At 34.2% G+C, this 26306-nt stretch overlaps 1 protein-coding gene and 1 long non-coding RNA gene across 2 annotated transcripts; both read right to left on the reverse strand.

Moving 5' to 3' along the window:
• Nucleotides 1-1519: 1519 nt before the first annotated feature.
• On the reverse strand, nucleotides 1520-3486 carry LOC115711698 (uncharacterized). The gene is made up of 4 exons (XM_061111737.1): nucleotides 3243-3486; nucleotides 3040-3145; nucleotides 2458-2520; nucleotides 1520-1818 (listed from the first exon to the last, which is right to left on the reverse strand). The coding sequence occupies exons 1-4, from the start codon at nucleotides 3325-3327 to the stop codon at nucleotides 1716-1718; spliced, it is 357 nt and encodes a 118-aa protein (XP_060967720.1). The 5' UTR covers nucleotides 3328-3486; the 3' UTR covers nucleotides 1520-1715.
• Nucleotides 3487-12940: 9454 nt separating this feature from the next.
• LOC133035440 (uncharacterized) lies at nucleotides 12941-15361 on the reverse strand. The gene is made up of 2 exons (XR_009686652.1): nucleotides 14706-15361; nucleotides 12941-13169 (listed from the first exon to the last, which is right to left on the reverse strand). It is a non-coding gene; the product is annotated as an uncharacterized LOC133035440 (long non-coding RNA).
• Nucleotides 15362-26306: the final 10945 nt, after the last annotated feature.

Raw genomic sequence — 26306 nt, forward strand, 5'->3', positions numbered from 1 at the left:
TCCCTGCTTGTTTTTCTGCCATTTCATGCATTGCAATCATGCTTCTCCTTCTTTTCTTCTCTACTAGCCTTGTTTTCACCAGTTTGCTTCTTTCTCCAAACCACTGGTTGATCCTTGTGGCAATTTGCCACTATATGTCCCAAATTTCCACAGGCCGAACACTTGGAAGGAATCCATTCATATTCTATTAATTGCTCCATTAGTTGCTTCCTTTCATTGATGAATGAAATCGATTTCGGCGGATACTCCGATATCACCATATCTACCAAAATGCGAGCGAACTTCACCATTGAACGATCTTGGGTAACCTTATCGATCATAATAGGCTTCCCGATAGTGCTGACCAAAGCACTAAGGTTCTTCTTCCCCCAATATTGAAGTCCCAGACCATTTAAACGTATCCAAACAGGCACTGAATTGATCATTTTTGCAGCATCCATCTCTGCTGTCCAAGGTCTCAAAATCACAGGTTTCTTGTCAAAGTGTATGACACCAGCTTCTAACACCATGTCTCTAGTAGTCTCATCCCTGAACTTGACCAGAGTAAATCCCGAATGCATTCGGACAATCCTCTCAACCCCTAAGTTACCCCAAATTCTCTTCACAAAACCTTCAAACACCCTAAAAGGGGGGTTGGCTCCTAGCACAATGCAGATAATGGCATTTTTCCAGAAAGAAGCTTCAATTTCAACTTACTCCACATCTCGCTCGCATTGGCCTGGTAATCAGCCTTCTCAACCTCCTCTGCCCAGCTTACAAATTTGGGGGATCGGACTGCGTTCGTCGAACCTCCCTCCAGCCCTAACTCATTTTCCAAGTTTTCCACTGAGTCGTGGAACTCTTCACCCGCCAGAGAACCAGCGACTAAATCCAGGATTGAAAGAGGCTCCTCATCAGCTTCGACGACCACCGTGCTCGAGGGTGCTGGCTTTCGGACGACTCTTTCCTTCTTCGCCATGGAAGAAGCAGGGTCACACGCACGCCATATTTTGATTGGTGAATTTTATTTATATAATTTTTTAGTAATTTAAAAATAACATATTCTTAGAATCAATTTATGTAACTATTGTGTAATTATTAATATTTTAAATTTTGAAAACTAATATATAATAATTTAAAATTATACATTTTCACTAATTTTAATGAATAAAATTTTAATAAAAAAATTATAAATAAATTTGCGGTAATTCTTTCATTTAAATTCTTATTAAATTTAAAATATATTAATAAAATTAAAATAAAAAAAGAACAACAAAAAAAAAAATCTCAACTGCATGAGAGTGGGATAAATAATCCATGAGATTAGCTGGATTAGTTATCCAAACTTTTAACATACCCAAATACTGGAATGGACAAACTAGCCTATCTATCTAATTCAATCTGCCTACCAAACGCGCCCTACAGGATTAAGAAATTACACTCTCCTCCATTCTCTCTCTTCTATTTTTTTTTTTTTGTCTTTCCAGTTTCTTTTTTCTTTCTTTCCTCCACACAAAACTTAGTGTAAAGGAAAAAGAAGGAAGGCAAAGTTTAATAACATATAACGGCTGCAAGAATTAGTTACGATATAATGTAGCATAAGAATAGAACGAACAAAATTGATATATCACTGATACATTTTATACTAAAAACTCTAAATTCTATTTCAGATAAACCTTACATGCTGCTGCTGCATGTTCTAAGCAAAATAACTTAAAAAACAGATAGTTGAAACTTCACATGGACATAAGCTTTGGGCCATTATCCGGCATTCCCATTCCACTAGCTAAGTCAGCATCGAGTTGAGTGTGTGGTGCAGGACCCATCATTAATTTCATACTGCATCAATAACAGACGACCATATTCAACGAAAAGAAATATCATAGCCGAATAGTGCTATAGAATTGATCAAACATGTGTCAAAGTGATTTAAAAGAAGTTGAATTGAATATTAGTTCGGAGAGCAATGATTCAGAGAGCCCACTGCATCAATGACACTGCTGCACTATTCTAATTGTCTAAAATCCAGTTAATGTTCAATACCCATGCTTGGTGCTAGAAAAATTAATATAAATATATTCACATGCCCAACATAAGGAATATGCTAAATTGTATTGTATATAGATTCAATAAAACCCTTCAAAACGCCAACTATCCATCTTAAAACCCAAATGATTGTAACTTATAACAACCATATAGAAGAAGTAGAAGGTTACATAACTAACTGGAACAGGTCTTGTGGGAAAGTCCATGGTGGCAAACATTAATGAAATGCGACTCCCGGACTAGGTAAAACCCATCAAAATGCTACCACCAACGTAAAGGCATTGACACTCAAATTCATCAATTTAAATAATTTACAATCTTTATTCTTTAATATAAGTGGTCCTCTTAATACTACTAAGTAGACTAGCAACAAACATCTAGAAGTATTAAGAAAAAATACATAAAAAGGATAAGAGAACAGGTAACCCTTACCGCTTCCTGTGACGTTTCGTCTTGAAATGTTCGTCTCTCACGGACACGTTGGCAAAGTATCGGCTGCATATGAAAACCAAGTACTTAACTCAACAAATTCCATATAGCCATGCTAACATAAAGTTATTTTTACTAATCAAATCGCAATAAGAAGTCAAATGAATCATAACTGAGTTATCTTTTCCTGATTTCAACCAACTATGCAAAGAGCACATCAAACCCTCTCCTAATTAAGCAAAGGAGAATAACTACCATTATTCCCATCACCATTACAAATTAGTAAACATGATCTAAAAGTTAAAGCCTTATGTTTCAAAACCTTGATTTTGGTTTCTAAATCAAATTGTCAGAATCTTTATTTCCCTTTCCATTACTAAATAGTAAACAAACCGCAATCTGGTTTCAATTCAATACCAAGTTAAGCAGAACTTTTCTTTTAGTAGATGGCTTCCTACATTTTTCTCGGAAACAAAGCAAAGCAATCGAACAAGCGCCAAAACAGGATAAGGTTCATATGTATGAAGAAATTGTATAAACAAACAATTTTCACTTAAAAAAAAAAAAAGAAAGAAAGAAACATACTCGCAGTGTATGCAGTAATACTGGCCCATCCCAGGGAGGTCTTCATCAACAGGCAAGGGCTTAATTCCCTCTAGATTCTTCAGGGCATCATATACCATATCATCACGTAATCATTCCAAGTCAAGGAAAATTCAACAAATTAAATTAAAAAAAAAAAAAAAAGCCAAAACCCTAGAGACGATCGAGAAAGTGAAAAAGGATATCATTAATGAGGAACTTGTCACGGCGATGAGTCTTGTGTGAGTATCTTCTCTTCTTGACGCTTCTATGGGGGCACTTTCCTCCCATTTTTACTGGTTTCCCCTAATCGAATCGAATTAGGGTTCTCAGAGGAGAAAGAGAAGGAGAGGGGTTTAGTCTGAGCTGTTCGTTATGTTTTGTATCCATGTCGATTTGCACTTTGTTCATTTATGGGCTGAACTGGAAAGCACACCTTAAGTTCTACCCATTTACGCAAATACGACTAATCAAAGTATTTACAAGAATATCATTTATTTATTTTTTGAACGAAAAATACCATTTATGTACAATATTACCAAATAGAGGGCCATAACATCTTTGAAAAAGAGATGATATGGAAATTGTTAAATCGAACCAAAGTATGGTCCCAAAAAAGATCAGATATAGTGATACTTTCAACAATAATAACTTCAATTCACATGTTTTATGATATTTTTTTCTAATATTAAATTTTTAATATATTTATTAAATATTCGATATTATTTTTTTTTAAACTATTTTTTTAACTTTTTTTTTTTTTTCAAATTTACGGTTTGAGTTTTTAAAGTGGTTGCAGCGCTAGTTGCAATATAGGTTTCTATACGATTTTTTGTTGCAATTTAGGTTGCAGCGCTAGTTGCAATAGGGGTTTTTATGTGGAATTTCTTAAAAATGCAAAAAAAATAAACTCTTTTGAAGTGTAAAAATAAAAAAGCCCATTTTTTTTATTAGTAGTAGTAGTTTGTAGACATTATGTTTTCTTGGCAAAATAGAGTACATAATGTATAATGTCGAAAAATCATAATTTATGGATTTTATATTAAAGTTTTATTATTTTATTTTTTGGACATCTCTCTCTCATGTTAATGGATTATATTTATAATTCCATTACCATCAAAGAAAATATTTCACCACTCTTTACTCTCCCAAATCCCAAAGGACGTTTTTTCAACCTTGTTTATGGTGCAGTACTTGCTTATGATCCTCTTAAATCACCTCACTAAAAATTCATTTGCATTCTACATTCCACATCCAAAGATTAGTTTGTATCTGATGGTTTGAGAATAAATTTGTATTGGTTTAGAGTTGTATAGGATAGATATTAGGTAGTGTAGTATGATGATGTTGATAAGTTGGATGATTGGTGGGACAAGGAAGAGTTATGTGTTTAATTTTTATGTGTGTAGTAAGAGAGGAGACAAGGTAGTAAGTTAGTAGTAAAAGACTTGATTTGGTTTACTCAAGCTTTGTTACATTTTGGAAGCTTGATGGGGTATTTATAGTTGTTTACCCCTACATTTAATTTCATCTAGATTATTCTAGTTCTACATAATTTATAATTTTTCTAGACTTTTCTAATTGATTTACATTCTTCTACAATCTTCTTGATTGGTTACTTATAGTTTTCTAAATATTCTAGGCTTTTCTAGTTTATTTATTTTGCTAGGTTTCTAAAGTTTTCACTAGAATTATATTTTAAGATACAAATATTCTAGAAATGTGTAGCACATTTTAACACTCCTCCTTGGTACACATTTCGGTAACTCCAATCGTGTCTCGTAGTAGCTCGAACCTGCCTCTTGGTAGTACCTTTGTGAATATGTCTGCTGCCTGCTCTTCACTCTTGCAGTGCTTGAGCTCGATTTCTTTGTTTGCTTCTGCGTCCCTGATGAAATGGTACTTGATGCTTATATGCTTAGTTCTACTATGAAATATTAGATTTTTCGCCATTGCTATAGCTGATTTTCTATTGCAATATATCTTTGTAGCTTCTTCTTGTAATTCTCCCATGTCTTCAAGTATTCTTTTGAGCCATATAGCTTGGCTTGTAGTCATTGCTGCTGCAATGTACTCTGCTTCTGCTGATGATTGCGCAACAGTTGCTTGCTTCTTTGATGCCCATGAAAATATTCCTGATCCAAGTGTGAAGGCATATCCTGACGTGCTCTTCATGTTGTCTATGGACCCTGGCCAGTCACTATCTGTGTAGCCAACAAGTTTTGAGTCACTTGTAACTCCGTACCATATTTCGTAGAATTTTGTTCCTTGCAAGTATCTGAGGATTCACTTGGCTGCTCCGTAGTGAACTTGACTTGGATCATGCATGAATCTTGATAGGAGACCAACTACATACATTATGTCTGGTCTTGTAGCAGTTAGATATAGTAGGCTGCCAATTAGACTTCGAAATTTTGATTCATCAGCTTTCGGTGAGCCATCTTCTTTCTTGAGAGCTTTGTTGTTGTCTAATGGAGTTGATACAGTCTTGCATCCTTCTATTTTGAATTTATTCAATAGTGTCTCTGTATACTTCTTTTGTGAGATGAAGATCCCATCTTCTTTTTGGGTTATTTCGATCCTGAGAAAGTAGTGCATTAATCTCAGGTCGATCATCTTAAAAATTTTCATCATGTCTTCTTTAAACTTCTTTATCATCTTCTCATTATTGCCTGTGTAGATGAGATCATCAACATATAAAGAGATAATTAGTGCATTATTCGTACCTTGAGTTTTAATGTAAAGAGTTGGCTCACTCTTGCTCCTCCTAAATCCTTGCTCGGTAAAGTAGCTGTCAATTCTGCTGTACCAGGCTTGCGGAGCTTTCTTTAGGCCATATAAAGCCTTTTTCAATTTGAGGACTTTATCTTCTTGTCGTTGTACCACGAACCCTTGAGGTTGCTCCACATAAATTTCTTCTTCAAGATAACCATTTAGGAATGCCGACTTCACATCGAGTTGAAAAATCTTCCATTTCTTTTGTGCGGTTAGAGCTATTAAAGCCCTAATAGTGTCAAGGCGTGCAACTGGAGCAAATGTTTCTTTGTAGTCGACTCCGTATTGTTGTGAGTATCCTTTCACAACTAATCTTGCTTTGTGCTTTTGGATAGAGCCATATGCGTTGAGCTTTGTCTTATAGACCCACTTGACTCCTACAGTATCTTTGTCTTGTGGGCGATCTACAAGCTCCCAAGTCTCATTCTTCACAATCATCTTAGTCTCTTCATTCATAGTCATACTTCTTGTTTATGAGCTGCTTCAAAGCTTTTTGGCTCCATAAGTACTAAGTTGCATGTCTCGTAGATTTCTGATGGTGGTCTTGTTCGCCTTACTAGTGAGTCTGGCGGAGATTCTATGACTTGTGCAAGTTGATTCTCCATGGTAGGTTGAATTGGAACATCATTTGTTTCTTGTCTTTGTAGCAGAGGAATGTTGATTGTCTTTCTTTCAACTTCTTGTGTCTCCCAGTTGTATGCAGCATCTTCGTCAAATTTTACGTCTCGACTGATTATTAGCTTTTTTGTTTCTAAGATATAGTCTCGATAACCTTTTGATTGAGTACTATAGCCTAAGAAGATTCCTTTCTCAGTCTTCTCATCAAGCTTGCCTCTTTTCTCTTTTTGAATGTGACTGTAGCATATGCAGCCGAAGACTTTGAGATGCTTTGCTGATGGCTTACGTCCGCTCCAAGCTTCGATCGACGTCTTATTCTGCACGGCTTTGGTTGGACGTCGGTTGAGCAAGTAGACTGCAGTGCTTACTGCTTCTGCCCAAAATCATTTTGGGAGACCTTTCTCTAGCAACATGGCTCTTGCTGCTTCCATAACAGTCCTATTTTTCCTTTTAGATACGTCGATTTGTTCTCGTGCGTATCCAACAGTGAGTTGGTGCTCCATGCCTTCATCTTCATAGAGCTTGTTGAATTCATTAGAAGTTTATTCTTTGCCTCTATCACTTCTAATTGTCTTGATGTAGTGATCGCTTTGTTTTTCGACACGGGATTTGAATTTTTTGAAAATATCAAAGACTTGCGACTTTTGTTGCATAAAATAAACCCATGTCATTCTAGTAAAGTCATTAATGAAGAGAATGAAGTACCTGTTTTGGTCATTTGATGGAGTGCGCATTGCCCACAGACATCTGTATGGACCAGCTCCAGTGGCTTTTTGGCTCTCCAAGTTTTGCCAGATGGAAAAGGTTGTCGATGTTGTTTCCTGAGCATGCATCCTTCGCAGACTGTGTTGATCTCCTTAATTATTGGGAGGTCTCGCATCATATTCTTCTGCTTGAGGATCTTTAGCCCATGGAAGTTGAAGTGACCAAAACTTCTATGCCATAACCATGACTCATCTGTTTGCGCTTGCATTGCCACATTGCTTGCATATTTCCATTGTATGGGAAAGCATTTGTTTTCTTTCATTTTTACCTTTGCAATTTGAAAGGATTTATCTTGCTTATCATAGATTGTGCAAGAATCTCCTTCAAAATGCAAAGAGTACCCTTTTTCAATCATTTGACCTATGCTAAGTAGGTTTTGATCAATGTTGGGTACTAAGAGTACATTATTATGTATCTCTTGCCTTTTTTAGTGTCAATGGCAATGGTGCCTTTGCCGACTGCTTCCATGAAGTCACCATTACTGTAACGCCCTAATGCTAAGGCATGCTACAGTGCTTTTTCAATTACAGTGCTGTCTTTGCTAATCAAAGAATTTTCTTAAAAAACGTGTCAAATTAAAACTTTTATATTAATTAATAAACTTTATAATATACAAAACTATTTACAAGTACCAGGATCCCGTTTACAAACTTTTAAAACATAATATTCCAAAATACACATTATTTAGGTCGCACAGTGACTACAAAATACAACCCCAAATGTCCCGAGACCGAACACTCAAGGTCGCGTCGCTTCGACATGTACAACCTTATCCTAGCTCAGGTTCACTCATGTTCAACTTTCGCCTTTCCTTTACCTACACATGGAAGCAGAACTGTGAGTCGACAGACTCCATAAGAAAAGCATATAACATATCATACAATTTCCGACTTGTAACTAGGCGCCCATACACCTATTTACAAGGCTCAATAGATAATTAAGAACGTTCCATACTAGGGTATAGCCACTATACCACATACACTACGTACCTCACTGTACGAGTGTTAGTAGGGTTTATTTCATGCCCTGAGTACCACTGAGTGATGTACCACACACACTCAGTACCTTCCTGTACTTGTGCTGGTGTCACTGTACTGTACTCCTAACCAATATTCACTATACCGATGCACTCTGTACCATACTGTACAAGTGTTGGTAGTGCAAATAACACTTTAAGCATGCATGTACACATAACATATACATACACTCATATATTGATATCACACATTATATTCAGTTTCTTACCTTCTTTCCAGATTCAAGTGTGATGGGCGACCTGAAGGAAAAGTCTTGTGCTAGACGGATGCCCTAATCACATTATGAAATCGGGTAAGTTACAAGATTAAAACCCTAATCCCGGGAAACCCAAAACCATAACCTTAGGTTCTGCTATACTCCCTAGAGATTACTCAAACTCTGGAATTAGGAAAACACCCAACCACGACACTGAAAAGGACGAAAATTGAGGAAATGAAGTGTTTGGGGAATCCTGCCAGAGGTCTGGCAAAATCGGCTAGCCGGTATGCACCAGTTCTCCCCAAACCTTTCACCTCTTGCTCAATTTTCCACCAAATGCCACCAAACTTTCTAGAGTACCTAAACAATGCATATACAACATATTCCAGCCAATAATTCACAGAAAAACTCAATGAAGCAAATTATGCCATTAGAGGTCAAAGCTTTGAACTCAAAGCTCAAACTTCCACAAAACATAAACCAACCATCAATACCAGCTACTAGGACCTAAAACCAACTCAAATTAAGCTTAGAATTCGAACCCTAAGCAAACCTAACCCTAACAGCCCCCATTTCACAAAATCACAAGTTCAAACTAAACTTTAAAGCTTCAAAACATAAGACTATGGTTCTAGGGTTACCTTTGCTCGATCCTCCTTGAATCCCTTGCTGCAAACACCGAAATTCAGCAATGAATCTTCCCCTATCCTTGGCTGGTTCGAAGAGAGAGAGAGAAAAGAGAGAGTTTCTTCAATTTTTGGTCTTTTCTTATTTTTTCTAAAAAAATGAATAAAGGATTCTTTTTCCAACTAATCCTTTGCTGAAATAGAAAAAGGGCAGGTGTCATGAACCTAGGCAGCCACCAAATCACACATTTTGTTAATTACTAAAATGCCATTTAACCTAAAACTAGGGTATTCAAAAGCTAGGGGTAAAATGGTCAAATTCCATAACCCCGCTTAATACCGATATTTTATTTTCTCTAAAATATTTTTGTTGGATTTTATGCCCTAAATAAAACTCATTTCAATATAATCAGATTTATTAGTTAATAAAGATCAGAAATAACATTTTATGTTGCATGGTTCACATGATTTATTTCATGATTATATTTAATGTATAAATTATATTAAGTCCAGAACATATGTATTTGTTAATGATTATAGTGTTGTCGGCACAGTGGAATATAATCTTGATTATATGTTCGAAAGTTTAATTCCCTGATTTGTCAGTTCACTGGATTTAGACTGGCATGATAATTAGCGATAGGTATGCTTACACCTTGGATAAGTGTTATGTCCTTTCCAGGGCATTGGCAAAGTTTACCAGTATCGGATGTATAGAGTATACATTGGAAGGGACCGATATTGAACTTTGATTAGGTATGTTAAATTTACCTTAATATCTATTCAATTCAATAATGCCTAGTTGATCCTAGATCAAATGATCTTAATCCTGATATGGTTAGGTTCAATCTCAAGAGTATTATTCATGTTCTTTGATTTGTTAGTTAAGCCTACTTTTGGATCAGGGTGATACGTACATTTTGGGAACATGATAGTATAATTGAGTGGGAGAGCTAAACATAGATATGGAATCTATAACTTCTATAGGTATTTAGAAGTGAAACGATAATTTCCTTCGAGCTTGGCTAAATAGAGATAAATAGTTGAGTACTCATTTCACTTTGCTGAAATATCATTTATACAAAGCTAAGTGTTTTTAGGATAAAATACATTGAAGGGTGTAACGGTAATTTAGTCCCTATACAATGTAGATCATCTATTAGAGGATCATTGATCAAATTAGGATTATAACAATGGATAATTAATAGCGTATCTATATCGTGGAACATATAGAGCGTTCTATATGACTCAGAGTGCAATTCTAAGTTCTATGCGTGGATTCAACAAGGAATTAATAAGTTAGTGGATTTACTTGGTAAATTCTTGATCTGCTTATTAGAAGCTCGGTTATATTGGCCCATGGTCCCCATACTAGTTGAGATCATACTGCTTGTAAGACTCAGTTAATTGATTTTAATTAATCAATTATAATTCTAAAATTAGACAATGTCTAGTTTATGAATTTTCACTAAGCAAGGGCAAAATTGTAAGAAAATATATTCCAGGTTTTATTTATTAATTAAGAGACTTTATATGTCTAATTAATAGATATATTAAATGACAATATTATTTAATAATTAATTTTTAGTTATTAAATAATTGGAATTGGCATTTAAGTAGTTAAATTAGAAAATTGGTGTTTTTGAGAATATGGGATAGAAAAATTACAAAATGGCAAAAGTACAAAGTGGGGCCCAATCCACATCCTATGGCCGGCCACTTAGTGTGAATTTTACCAATTATTTTTCTATTATTTTAATGCCAAATAAATCTAACCTAAACCTAGGTGGTTACCTATAAATAGATAGTGATGGCTTAAGAGAAAGAGATTGATGATACATCACACCCCTTCAGTAAAATTTTAAGCCTTCTTTCTCTATAGTCGAAACCATTCCATCTTCTTTTCTTCTTCAACAATTTCGAACCTTGAGTGAATCAGTGAGTGCCCACACACATCAAGTGGTATCTCAATCATAGTGTGGAAGATTGTGAAGAATCCAATCAACAAGAAGGAGAATTAGCATCAAGGAAGGAGAGAAAGAGATCTAGGTTCAGATCTTGGTGATGCTCTGCTACAGAAAGGGATCAAGGGCTAGAGATCTGAACGGAAGGAGTCATTATATTCCACTGCACCCAATGTAAGGTTTCCTAAACTTTATATGTGTTTATTTCATTATTTTAGAATTCATATTAGGATGTTAATGAAACATACTTGTTAGTAAATCTAGATCCTGGTAAAATATTTCCAACTATTTTCCACTAAGAAATAAGGTTCTAAACTTACCCATGTGATCAAACTAGCCATCCATCGCATTTTCCGTTGTCGCCGGGCAAAAATTACAAAAATAACATATTTCACATATAGGACAAATAATACCCTTAGAGTTTAATAAAATCTCCAGAATTGAGAAATTATAACTCTAATATTCATTTCTAATATTGGGGTCCACAAATAATTAATTTCATAAATAATCATAAAAATAATAGAAATTAGTGCTAATTGCCTTTACTAATCCAAATTGTCATTACAATTACCGATTTTGACTTTAGTCTTGGATCTATCAAGACTACAAAAGATGCTTTCGTTTTTCGTCATGTGGTTACTGCAACCACTATCAAGATACCAAGTATCTTTTTCTTCTTCTGATGCAGCTTGGCAGACATAGAAGAGAGTACTTTCATCATTTTTCTCTTCAGAAAAATTAGTTTGATGGGATTTCTTTAAACAACAACTTTTTTCAGTGTGGCCAAATTTTTTACAATTTTGGCACTGTGGTTTTCCTTTAAACCAGCAGTCTTTCTCCAAGTGATTTTTTCTTTTACAAATACCACATGGAGGATACTTGTCGTTATTTTCTTTTTGTTTTTGTTGTGTCTTTTTTCCATCAGCTTTTGATTTTTGAGACCTCGGATTGAGTTTAGACTGAAAGGCATTTTCAGCTTCACTTTCCTTATGCCTTTCTCGTCTACTTTCATATGCTTCAAGAGAGCTCAGTTCAGTTGGTGATAAAGTTTCCAAATCTTTAGTTTCCTCTATCACAGAAACTATTTAATCATATTTTTTTTATACAAGAAATTAGTATCTTTTGTACTATATTCTTGTCAGAAATTATTTCTCCATAGGCTCTCATTTGATTTACTATTTCTTTAATTCTAGAATAGTAATCTTTTGCAGTCTCATTATCTTTCATTTTAAGATTCTCAAAATCTCTTCTAAGCTTTTTTAGTCTAACTGTGCGTACCTTGACGGTTCCTTAGAACTCCTCCTCCAGCGTGTCCCATGCTTCTTTTGCCGTTGTTGCGCTCATAATTCGTGGAAAAAGATTGTCTGCCATAGCATGTTGCAAGCAGTATAATGCATGAGAATCCTTTTGTTGATTATCCTCGAGTGCCTTCTATTGATCTTCCGAAAGAGATGTAATATCTTCAGGAATAGTGATTCCTTCTTCAATAATTTTCCATAGATTTTGTGATTTAAAATAGGTCCTCATTTTGATGGACCAAAAATCATAGTCTTCTCCATGAAAAATTGGAAGAGGTAGTGAAGAGCGATTGTACTCCGAACTCATGTTGATGAGCTGAAAAGATTACGCCCAGTGATATATGATCAAACGGAGCTCTGATACCACTGATGGTTTGAGAATAAATTTGTATTGGTTTAGATTTGTATAGGATGGATATTAGGTAGTGTAGTATGATGATGTTGATAAGTTGGATGATTGGTGGGACAAGGAAGAGTTATGTGTTTAATTTTTATGTGTGTAGTAAGAGAGGAAATAAGGTAGTAAGTTAGTAGTAAAAGACTTGATTTGGCTTACTCAATGTAACACCCCGATTTCCCGAGATGTCACATAGGATAGTCCGTATAAAACAATTTAATAAGATAAAGACAAACAAATACTTCTTTATTGAAAAATATCCAAGCATGAGATCTCATTGTTTAAAACAAAATTCTTTTAGTACTGTAAACTTAAATAAGAACTAGTTAAGTCAAAATAATAGTTCCAAAATGTTTAGCAGTTAAAAACATTAAAAGCAAAATACTGTGCCAGCCCCCTAACATGCGGTCCACGCCTCGAGCTCTTCATTCTCACTGCTTAGCCTTACCCTTACCTGCACACAGAGTACCCGTGAGCTAACGCCCAGTAAGAAGAGCTATGTAGGACATAACCCTCCTAACTAGTTACTTGACATAATTTGCTCTTTTATATTAATCAACAGTAATTCACATTCCTTAAATATATCCACAACGCATGTTGTTCTCACATGCACACATCAAGTCTCATACCGCACATTATACTCACATACGATAATCAACTATTCTCTCATGTTGATCAGACATGAGGTAACCTACCCTACCTTGTGTTATTCTCACACTTGGCATCCAACAGGGCAATTAATTACCATAAGTTGTACTCACCCATGATAATGTTATAACCTGCAAGTGTTATGCTCACACAAGCAGCAAGACCCAAATATTATTCTCATGCTAATGATGCTCACAAAAATATAAGGAAATCACAACACTATCAAATTAAATAACAACCAACCCAAGTTGTATGCATAACATACACCCTGTGTACAGATGTCCACTCTTCTTACCTCGATTCTTAAGACCACACTTGCTACCTCGAGCACCTCAACGAATTTCCTTGTTGAGAACAAGATCCTAGACATTCATTAACACAACAATACACTCAAAATACATTCAAGTATGAATCTCTAAACTCATACAGAAACTTACGTAAAAATACGTAACACATAGGTCCATTTCACTTGCATGACACACCATACATAAGCATTTATTATTTTGATTCACACAAACATATTGCATGGACTCAAACAAACATTCTTAACGTAAAACATGAATTCATACCACACATTTTTACGTAAAATTTACTAAAATACTATTTATTCTTATTAAAGTCCAAATAAATAGTTAATTAATCACCAATAATTATAATAAATACCTACAGCAACCAATAAATAATAAAACCTATTCCATTTGATATCATAGGCAGTAAATGGTATCACAAAAATACATTTTACTATTTTAACAACACTTATCTATTTTTCATAATTAACTTAAGCATTAATTAAGTAAATTCATGAAAAATACCAAAATTGATTAAAAACCGAATCTAACTCTTCTAATACACTTTATAATCTGTAATAGGTCATAAATAATTTTCTTTGAATTTTCTAAGCAACCTAGGTATTTTTCATAATTAAAATAAGAAATAACATCAATAATTCATGAAAAATACATAATCGCCTGAAAATTCAATCTACCAATTTTATAACTGTTTATATATCATAGTCCATCAAATAAAATTAATCTAGATTTTTCTAAGCAACCTAAGTATTTTTCATAATTAATTTAATAAATAACACAAATAATTCATGAAAAATACAAAATTAACCGAAATTCGAATCTACCAATTTTGCAATAGTTTATATCTCATAAATAATCATATAAAATATATTTAGATTTTTCTGAGTAATATAAGTATTTTTCATAATTAATCTATGAATTATACTAAATAATTCACAATAATTCCAAATAAATTCAGAAAATTATGAAACTTCACCAAGCACCTTAGAATAAAATAAGGAATCAAAATATACAAAAATATCTAAGAAAAACACCTCAGAAACGGTCAGAACGCGGTCGCCGGCGTTCTCGTCGGTTTCGTCGCCGGTAAAGTGTAACTTTGTCTCCGATGGCTCTTGAAGCGTCCTTTCGATTGGGGAAGCTCTCCACAATGCTCAGGACCTCAAAACGATCAAGAAAAGTGGTCCGAGAAGGCAGATCGGGGTTGTCTTCTTCGTTGGCGGTGTACCGTCTTTAATGGAGTCCAAAATTTTGGATTTTCGTTTTGGACGTTAAAGCTTCGTTTTCTTACGTCAAAAACAATCCTTAGGGTCCCATGCACTCAAATATAACCTCCCTTGACCCAAGAACAAGCTTAAACACGTTCGAATTCGAGTCCGTAACTAAGCCGCACCTTTGAAGCTTCAAAAATGGTGAATCTCAAAATGACGACTTCCGCCCCTTATACCACGTTAAAAAGCTTCCTTAGGTCGTATATAAGTGATCCCAAACCCCCACGTTCACCCAGGTTTCACTCCGCTTGAAGAAACAAAAATTTTCGGTATCGTATACGCCGTATACGTGCTCTCTCTCTCTCGTTGGTTCTCTGTTTTGGGTGAACGAGAATAGAGTTTAAAACCTAATTTCTATCGTGTTTAAACCCAAGCAAAATATCGCTTTGAACCGAAGTGGAGCGATTCCCACTCCACAAAAATAGGTCCTCCGAATCGTGCGTATATACACTTCGTATATGCACACTAACAGAAACTTAACAATATTAATAATAACATTAAATATAATAATAATAATAATAATAATAATAATAGTAATAATAATAATAATAATAATAATAATAATAATAATAATAATAATAATACGTTAATTTTAATAATAATAATAATAGTAATATATACCCATATAACAATATCCAGATATATATATCTATTAGGCATTATGCACATGCCAATAATATCAAATATTATATCATCATAAAAATCTCATACATATTTAAACCCATAAATATGTAAAATAATAAAAAAATACTCTCTGCTAAAATAAAAATATTACAAAAATACCCTTTCGGAGTTAGCGGATATTACACTCAAGCTTGGTTACAATTTGGAAGCTTGATGGGGTATTTATAGTTGCTTACCCCTACATTTAATTTCATCTAGATTATTCTAGTTCTACATGATTTATAATTTTTCTAGACTTTTCTAATTGATTTACATTCTTCTACAATCTTCTTGATTGGTTACTTATAGTTTTCTAAATATTCTAAGCTTTTCTAGTTTATTTATTTTGCTAGGTTTCTAAAGTTTTCACTAGAATATTTTAAGATACAAATATTCTAGAAATGTGTAGGACATTTTAACAGTAATTGATATTTTCTTGTCTGAGACAACTTTTTTGAAACACTTTGATGGTAAAACACCATTTGAGGAATTAGAATCAGTCGATTTCAATCACGGGGTCAATTGTAATAATATTGTAATCTGTTGTAAAAGTGGTTTTGTAAATATCCTTTTGCGCTTTGAACTCGAATCAGAGCAAGTGCGCAAATTTGCAAGCCCTGAAAATGGAGAAAGTCTTCCTCTTATGCTTATTGAGCCTCCGAAGGCAATATCCATGTATTATGTGAATGTAAAAATATTAGTGAAAATACAAAATATTGTGTTTATGAGATGAAAAAAGATTACTTAGAATGAATTATCAAATACCTATTTGATTTAGATGGAGTGGCAATCACTTACCTTGTGATGAGACAGCTACCCAACTCACCCATCTGAATAGTTTTACATATTTAGAGTACTTTCCATTGTTGTAGCTAAAAAGGATGAAGACTCATTCTTGATCTCATATAACTGGGAAACTTATTCGTTACATTTTGAACGATAAGTCATTTAGGACACTTCATGTTTTTGATCCCAATGTATATTATACTTATGTAGATGCAGAAGAATCTATGACAATGCTTGAGTGACGCTGTTAAAAGTTTAACATGTTGAATTAAGGAGCATTAATCCAATAAGAAGTTATATCGATCATTCTAAGTCATGTCTGGAATGAACATTAATGAATATTTTTATTAGGAAATTATTGTAATTTTGTATTTCTATTGTGTGATTGTACTAATATAGCTGTTCAATTTGTAAAGAGGTCTACAACTAAATTAACAACTAGTAACATAATACTTAAAAAAATTACAATTATTGTAGAGAGGGTTACAACTAAATTAACAACTAACTCAAACATGCAATCATCAAAGAAGAAAACCGTAATCTAAAACATTGTTTAGAATTTCCAAAACATAAAGATTAATTGATGAAGATGAAGAACTTTGGGAGGGCGAAGGATTTGGGGAATGGATTCGAATTTTGTGTGTCGGTCGTAAAAAAATCCTTGCCGAAAAAGGTTTATCTAGGTGCACAACTCTGATTCGAAGGGAGCGAGTTTAGTTTATGAGGGCTTCAATCTCGGCTTGAAGATCTAGTGGTTCTAACGGTGTTGAGGAATCAATGGTGATAGATGGGGATGGTGCTCCCTGGGTATTCTCGTGTATGAATCCAAAGAAGAAGATGAAGACACTCGTCGAAGTAATGGTTCTTTCACCAGAAGAAATTTTTGCTTTTTCTCTCTAAGAAAATCTAAACGCGGAATGAAAAAGAGGCAAAAGTGGTAAGCATGCAATTTTCATTGTATTTATAGAGCAAAAATAGTGATCCACGTGCCCCATAAAATTGATGGCTATGATTGCACCCAAGAAAATACAAGATACATCTAATGGTCTAAAAAATTTGTCAGTTTTACGTTTTATGCATTGCTTGGAACTAAGATGTTGTTGGATATTATTTTACCAGGATCTTAGATCTACTCACAAGTATGTTTATTAACATCCTAAATATGAACTTTCTAAAACGATAAATTAAACACATATAAAGTTTAAGAAACCTTACATTGGGTGCAGCGGAATTATAATGACTCCTTCCGTTCAGATCTCTAACCCTTGATTCCTTTCTGTAGCAGAGTATTATCAAGATCTGAACCTGGATCTTCTTCTCTGAATCCTTGATGCTGAATCTCCTTTGCTGTTGATCTTTCTTCACAATCTTCCTCACTATGATTGAGGTATTGCTTGATGTGTGTGGGCACTACTCTAATCACTAAGAGAGGTTCGAAATTTTGAGGAAGAAAAGAGAGAGAGAGTGGCGGCTAGAGAAGAGAGTGGAGGCTCAGGTTTTTCTGATTCAGAAAGTGTAATTTTCCTGAAGCCTTCACTATCTATTTATAGCATTCCTTCTAGGGTTTGATTTGAATTATATGGCATTAAAATAATGAAAAAATCATTTAAAAAAGATAACATAAGTGGCCGGCCCTAGGCTAGGTGGACTGGGCCTTGATTTTTGCAATTTTGCAATTTTACCACTTTTGTATCTGATTTTCTCAAAAATGCCAATTTCCTAATTCAATCATTTAAATGCCAATTCTAACTATTTAATAACTATAAATAATTATTAAATAATATTGTCATTTATCATATTTATTAATTGCACCATACAAAGTATCACAATTAACAAATATGCCCCTGTTAACTCTTTCTTTACAATTTCGCCCTTACTTAGTGAAAATTTCACAAATAGACATAGTCTAATTTGTGAATTATAATTGATTAATCAAAACCAATTACATGAGTCTTTCAAGCAATATTATCTCAACTAGTGGGGGGACCATGGGTCTATATAACTGAGCTTCCAATAAGTAGATCAAGAATTTAGCACTAAAATTCACTAACTTATTAATTCTTCGTTGAATCCACGCATAGAACTTAGAATTGCACTCTCAGTATATAGAATGCTCTATATGTTCCACCATATAGACACATCATTAGTTATCCATTGTTATAATCCTAATTTGATCAATGATCCTCTATATGAATGATCTACATAGTAAAGGGATTAAATTACCGTAACACCCTACCATGTATTTTATCCTTAAAACACTTGACCCCGTATAAATGATATTTCAGCTTATGTGAAATGAGATCTCCACCATTTATTTTCGTTTGGCCAAGCTCGAAGGAAATCATCCTTTGCTTACTATTTGCCAGATAGAAGCTATAGATTCCATGTTTATGCTAGCGCTCCCACTCAATTGCACTACCGTGTTCCCAAAATGTACGTATCACCCTGACCTAAAAGTAGGCTTAACTAACAAATCAAAGAACACGAATAGCCTTTCAAGATTGAGCCTAATCATAACGGGATTAAGATCATTTGATCTAGGATCAACTTGGCGATATTGACTTGAATAGATTTTACGGTAACTTTAATTAAATCTAATTCAAAGTTCAATATCGGTCCCTTCAGATGCATACTCCATGCATCCAACTGAAGCTTTACTTTAACCAATGTTCGGAAAGAACATAGTATTTCTCCAAATACAAGTAAACTCTTGTTGTAGATTATCATATCGGTAAAACCACGTGTCTGATAAATCTAGGAAACTTTATTCACATAGTCATGTTTACTTTCCAATGTGATGACAGCACAATAAACATGATCAAGTATGTGAAAAGGGTTTAAGATGAATTTATAAATCAATTAGACAAGCAATTGATAAAGTGAGCCAAAACATACACAAATGAATGAAAAATACTTCTGTTTCTTTATTGATGTTGAATAAAATAGATTACATTGAAACGGAGTTTTATTTAGGGCATAAAACCTAACAAACTCCCACTTGCACTAATATAAAACTAATTAGTACATATCAATTAATCCTAAATTCTGACGGTGCTTTTCAAAGGCTGTCACGGCCAAGACTTTGGTAAATGGATCAACCAGGTTGTCCTCTCGTGTCAACTTTCTCAACTAGTACGTCCCCTCTTGCCACGTATTCTCGATAATGTGATACTTCCTTTCAATGTGTTTGCTTCTCTTGTGGCTTCGAGGTTCTTTACTGTTTGCTATTGCTCCATTGTTATCACAGAGTAGTACCAGAGGCTTTTCCATTCCAGGAACAACTCCTATGCTGGTGAAGAACTTTCTTAGCCAGACAAGTTCTTTTGCAGCTTCGCCGTCGCTATGTATTCGGCTTCCATAGTTGAGTCCGATATTGCGGTTTGTTTAGCACTTCTCCAAACCACTGCTCCACCCCCAAGAGTAAACACCATCCCAGATGTTGATTTCCTGTCTTCAAGACTTGCCTGGAAATCTGAATCAGTGTAGCCTATGGGATTTAAAGCACCACCCTTGTAGACTAACACAAGATTCCTTGTACTCTTTAAGTATTTCGAATATACTTAATCGCATTCCAATGTTCTTGTCCTGGATTAGACTGATACCTGCTCACGATTCCAACAGCATAACAGATGTCAGGTCTAGTGCATAACATTGCATACATTAGACTTCCAACTGCAGAGGCATAGGGAATTTTCGCCATGTCCTCTATCTCTTGAGGATCAGTTGGTGACTGTTCCTTAGATAGACGAATACCATATCTAGAAGGCATGTTTGCCCCATTGGTGTTGCTCATGGAGAATCTCTCTAAGACTTTGTCTATGTAGGTCGTTTGAGAGAGAGCAAGAGATCTGTTCTTCCGGTTTCTTATAATCTGAATACCAAGAACATAGGTCGCTTCACCCAAATCTTTCATATCGAATTGAGTGTTGAGCCATTCCTTAATGTGAGTCATTTTCTTGACATTGTTTCCAATGATCAAAATGTCATCAACATAAAGGACCAGGAATACTACTATTTGGTCTTCCTTGAGTTGGTAAACACAAGGTTCATCTTCATTCTGAAGAAAGCCATAGGTTTTGATGATTTCATCAAACCTCTTGTTCCATGAGCGAGAAGCTTGCTTAAGTCCATAGATAGACCTGTTTAACTTGCAAACTTTCTTTTCTTGCCCAGGAAGAACATAACCTTCTGGTTGCTCCATATAGATGGTTTCTTCAAGTACCCCATTAAGGAAGGCAGTCTTGACATCCATTTGCCAGATTTCATAATCGAAAGCAGCAGCTATGGAGAGAAGAATTCGGATGGATTTGAGCATGGCAACAGGACTAAAAGTTTCCTCATAGTCCACGCCTTCTCTTTGGGTATAACCCTTGGCTACAAGTCTAGCTTTGAAAGTTTCGACTTCGCCTCCAGCTCCTCTTTTCTTCTTGTAAACCCACTTGCATCCTATCGGATGATAGTCGTCAGGTGCGTCTACATATTCCCAGACTTTGTTCTTTTTCATGGAATCCATTTCTGAATCCATTCCGGCTGACCATCGTTTCCGTTGCGGACTAGCCATTGCCTGTTTATAGGTTAATGGATCGTCATCAATACCGTCACCTACGACCATATTGATTTCACCATCCAAGCCATAACGAGCGAGGTTTTGTTGAAACTCTCCCACTACGACGAGGTATGGTTGTCTTACGAACGAAACTTTAGTAGTAGATTTCTCGGTTTGTTCAGGCGAGGGAGTGGGATCGTCTTCTTCACGAGTGGAAGAGGACGGAACATTGGAAGGACTTATATCTGATAGCAATTCCTCTAGAACAACTTTACTTTTCGGTTTGTAGTCTTTAATATAGTTCTCTTCAAGGAAAGTAGCATTTGTAGAAACAAACACTTTATTATCCTTGTGACTATAAAATAGTCCACCCCTAGTCTCTTTAGAATTTCCAACAAACATGCATACTTCGGTACGTGATTCAAGTTTGCCTTCTTTCTTTCTTAAGACATGAGCGGGGCACCCCCAAATTCCGTAATGGCGCAAACTAGGTGTTCGACCATTCCAAAGTTCGACGGGTGTCTTAGGGGCTGCTTTAGATGGAACAACATTTAAAATGTCATTTGCCATCCGTATAGCATATCCCCGTAAGGACGTAGACGAGTTGAATAACTCGGCATAGACCTAACCATTTCCAAAAGAGTGCGATTTCTTCTTTACGCAACTCCATTTTGTTGTGGAGTAGGCTGGGCGGTGTATTGGGATTCAATTCCAAGTTCAATTAAATGATCTTTGAACCGCATATCCATATATTCTCCACCCCTATCGATTCGCAAGATCTTTAATGATTTACCTAATTGGTTTTGGGCCAAAGCATGAAATTCTTGAAACTTTTCAAACGTTTCGATTTCTTTTGCATTAGGTAAAGAAAACTATATCTAGAGAAATCGTCAATGAAAGTGACAAAATACTCATAACCACCTCGGGCTTTGACATTCAAAGGTCCGCAGACATCGGAATGCACTAACCCTAGAGGGATTTTGGCACGCTCTCCCTTTGCGAGAGAAAGAACGTTTAGTCATTTTTCCTTCTAGGCGGGACTCGCATGCGCGGTTCACCTAGGACGACATTTTTTAATGGACCGTCTTTGGTGAGCCTATTGAGTCTATCAAAGCCTATATGACCTAAACGTAAATGCCATAGATAAGTTTGATCATCATTATCAATCTCTTTTCTTTTTAGGTTTCTAGGTCTAGCTACACTTTGAAAAGTTCACTATTTAGTGAGATTTGAGTACTCGGTCTTAAAACATAAAGCCACTTGTTCCATTATAGCAACACATATTTGAAATCCATTACGAGAAATTGAACAATTTGTACTCGAAAAATTCAATATATAAGATTGTGTTTGCAAACATGAGACACTAATCAAGTTTCTACTAAAGTTTGGAATAAATAAAACATTTTCTAAAATTAAAAATCTTTGTTGAAACTTGATGCGGGCTTTTCCTCTAGCTTTGACCGATACTAATTCGCCATTGCCAACTTTAAGCTGTAACTCTCCTGGAAGTAGATTTTCCCAGGTTTCAAGCAACTGCAGTGAAGAACATACATGGTTAGTAGACCCAGAATCAACAATCCAGATGGATTTGTCGTTCTCTAAAACACATGATTCAAAGACAAAAGCATTACCTTCGTTTGAATTGTTTAGAAGCACAGGACATCGTTCTTCATGATGACCCTTTCCATTACAATTCGAACATAGAAGATTATGTCCGATAATTGTACTTGAAGAAGCGGTTTGCTAGATCCTTCATACCTAGTCCTTTTCCTTCGATTGTTGATTGCAAACCCGGGGGACCCATTGCAATCAAGTTCCGTTCATGGGCTCGTAATTCGTTTCGAGCTTGTCCATGTCGGAGGAGTTAGAATTGTTGATCATATAAGAGATAACAAATTCATTATACTCCGGAGGAAGACTATTAAGGATAAGTTGGACCCATTGTTCTCTTGATAAATCAATTCCCAGTAGATTTGCCTTTTGGAATTTCAGATTCATCATCAACAGGTGCGAGTTAATGCAACTACCAGGATGCATTTTCACACTATAGAGTTCTTTTGCTAAGATAGTAACTAAGAGAGGATCGGGGTGTGGGTTATTCATAATGACACTACAACACATCAATAAAACAGAAGTAAGGTTTTGGCTCATAAATTCATACACAATTTAGAAAATAGCAAGTAATTACATATGTTATAGAAATACTAAATCTAACATAGTTTATTTTCCAAGGTATTTCAACAAACTGACACAGTGTCCCGTTTAGGCGAGAGTCAAAGCATCATTCATTGAATAGAGTTGTCAGCTCATCTAAAATGATAAACATTCTAGCAACCTTTTATTCGATCAAGATTTGAATTCAGCGTTGTCCCGTTTAGGCGAGAGTCAAGGCAATTCTATCTTATGAGCTTCCACCATTGTTTCATAACTTGCAAGTCAAGTATGGTCGCCACCATTAGGGTGATCTATACCATACAAAACACTTACAAACTACTTATCATGCGAGGTTAAACGGTGCGAAATTGCTAATGAACGTTCCTCCATTAGGGAGGATTACTCACTAAAACAAACACGGTGTAAAACCCACAATGGAGATCGAATGTCTCTTGATTAAAAGCTCATTATTTAAAAAAATATATATATGTATTTTGTATAATCATAATATTCGATATTATAATAATGAAAAATTACAAATTAAAGTTGGTTTAATTAAAATCAACTTTAATTAATTTTCAATTATTATTTAAATTTGAAAAATAAATTCAAATAAATATCGAATAAGTTCCATAATATAATAATGAAAAATTAAAAATCAAAATTGATTTAAATAAAAAATCAACTTTAATTAATTTTCAATTATTAATTAAATTCAAAAAATTTGAATTTTAAATGGAACAAATTTGAAAATATCTTGTTTAAGTTGTTTTAGAAAGAATCTAAAAAATCAACTTAAATATCTTTCAAATCAGATTTAATTAAATTCAAAATTAAGTTGTAACCACTTAATTTTGTAGATATTTTAAGTTAAATATTCAAAAAAGATATTAACCTAAAAATATCTAAGATATTCCATTTTAAGTTAATATTTGAAAAATATCAACTTAAAAAATATCTAAAGAATCTTAATAACCAATTCCTAAAATTCCTCAACTTAATTTAAAATTTTGAATTCAAAAGATATTCGTATTTAAGTTGGTTAGTTATGTATAACTAAATATCAACTTAAATAGGAATATTTAATGAAAAATTTAAAATAAGTTCCAGAAAGAATCTAGATAGTTATAATTCTATATTTAATTAAATACAAGAAAATACATATAGTTTAGCTTAGAATATTAAATTCTTTAAACTATGATTTTCTAAATTAATTTCAAAATAAATGAAATTAATTATGTTGCTAATTCAATTTTAATTAGGTTAAACTAGTGTAATTAACCCTAGTACGATCATTCAAATCGAGCAAATGGGCCTTCACAATTGGGGTAGTTTGTGTGAGGGGGTGCTGGGTTCAGTATGTCGTACCCACTTCTATGGCTCCCAACTCTCACACAAGGCCCAAAAGAGAGGAATTTAACCTTAATAAGAACAACTGTTATTAATTGAATAGGCCCAAAAGCTAAATGGGCCTAAATAAATCCTATCAATAATTATGATAATTTATTTTAGCAACATTAACCTATATGCATCTATAATAAAATTAAACACATAGGCTCACACAGGCACACTTTGGATGGGTCCTATCATGTTGCTAGGTCATACACAGATGAAAGAAGATTGTAAATTATACCTGTTACAAATTATTATCTTGACCAAGGGAGCCATCAGATCATTAGATCTGGCAAAAGGTAACCATGGCTATTTGCAATCAAGTAATAATAGGTTTTGAAAACTTACACATAAGTTAAAACACATACTCCCGCAATGTGGTTAGGTGGATAGTTGGAAGTAGGATTTATTTAATTTTTTTTTTTTTTTTTATAATAAATTTCGAATAAATAAATAATTAAATAAAAATTTAATATTTGAAAAAAAAATAATTTCGGAATTAAAAAAAAAATAAATTTCGAAAATTTAAAAAAAATTAAACCTACTTTTTATCTTATATCTATTTAAAATTACATGATTATAAATATCTTATTTTAAATAAGGTCAAAATATCTTTTAAAATATTTATAAAATCTGACCTTAAATTTAAAAAAAATATAATCAAATTTAAAAATAAGATAGGTTTTTAAGCAAAAAGATAAATACTAATTCTATTCGAATTCAAATTACACTAATATCTTGAATTAATTTAAAAAAATAAAATTAATTCAAAATGATAATTAGAATTGAATTAGGAATAGTATTAGTATATATACAAAACCATACAAAAATTTGGAAGTTAATTCCATGAAAAAGTATGAAAAATTGAAGAAAAAGGGAAAAAACCGAAACTGTACGGACAGTTCTCATGATCGCAAAAATATCAAGATGTTTCGATTTTGTCAAATCTTCAAAAATCATAACTAATTCAAATAAAATCCAAATTGAGTTCTGTAAAAGGCTAACTTGCTTAATTTTTTCCATACTATCCAATAAAAATAATTATAGAATCGAAATCACAATTATTTATCACGAAAATTTAACAAACATCAATCATTCATCAAATAACACTCAATACAACATGATACCATCCAAAGAACATACAAACAATCGTTTTAAAGTCCAAATTTCATGTAAGTAAATCAATTACCATGGCTCTGAGGCCAGTTGTTGGATATTATTTTACCAGGATCTTAGATCTACTCACAAGTATGTTTATTAACATCCTAAATATGAACTTTCTAAAACGATAAATTAAACACATATAAAGTTTAAGAAACCTTACATTGGGTGCAGCGGAATTATAATGACTCCTTCCGTTCAGATCTCTAACCCTTGATTCCTTTCTGTAGCAGAGTATTATCAAGATCTGAACCTGGATCTTCTTCTCTGAATCCTTGATGCTGAATCTCCTTTGCTGTTGATCTTTCTTCACAATCTTCCTCACTATGATTGAGGTATTGCTTGATGTGTGTGGGCACTACTCTAATCACTAAGAGAGGTTCGAAATTTTGAGGAAGAAAAGAGAGAGAGAGTGGCGGCTAGAGAAGAGAGTGGAGGCTCAGGTTTTCGATTCGTAAAGTGTAAATTTCCTGAAGCCTTCACTATCTATTTATAGCATTCCTTCTAGGGGTTGATTTGAATTATATGGCATTAAAATAATGAAAAAATCATTTAAAAAAGATAACATAAGTGGCCGGCCCTAGGCTAGGTGGACTGGCCTTGATTTTTGCAATTTTTCAATTTTACCACTTTTGTATCTGATTTTCTCAAAAATGCCAATT

This window comes from Cannabis sativa, chromosome 3, assembly GCF_029168945.1.
Source record: "Cannabis sativa cultivar Pink pepper isolate KNU-18-1 chromosome 3, ASM2916894v1, whole genome shotgun sequence".
NCBI classification, from domain to species: domain Eukaryota; kingdom Viridiplantae; phylum Streptophyta; class Magnoliopsida; order Rosales; family Cannabaceae; genus Cannabis; species Cannabis sativa.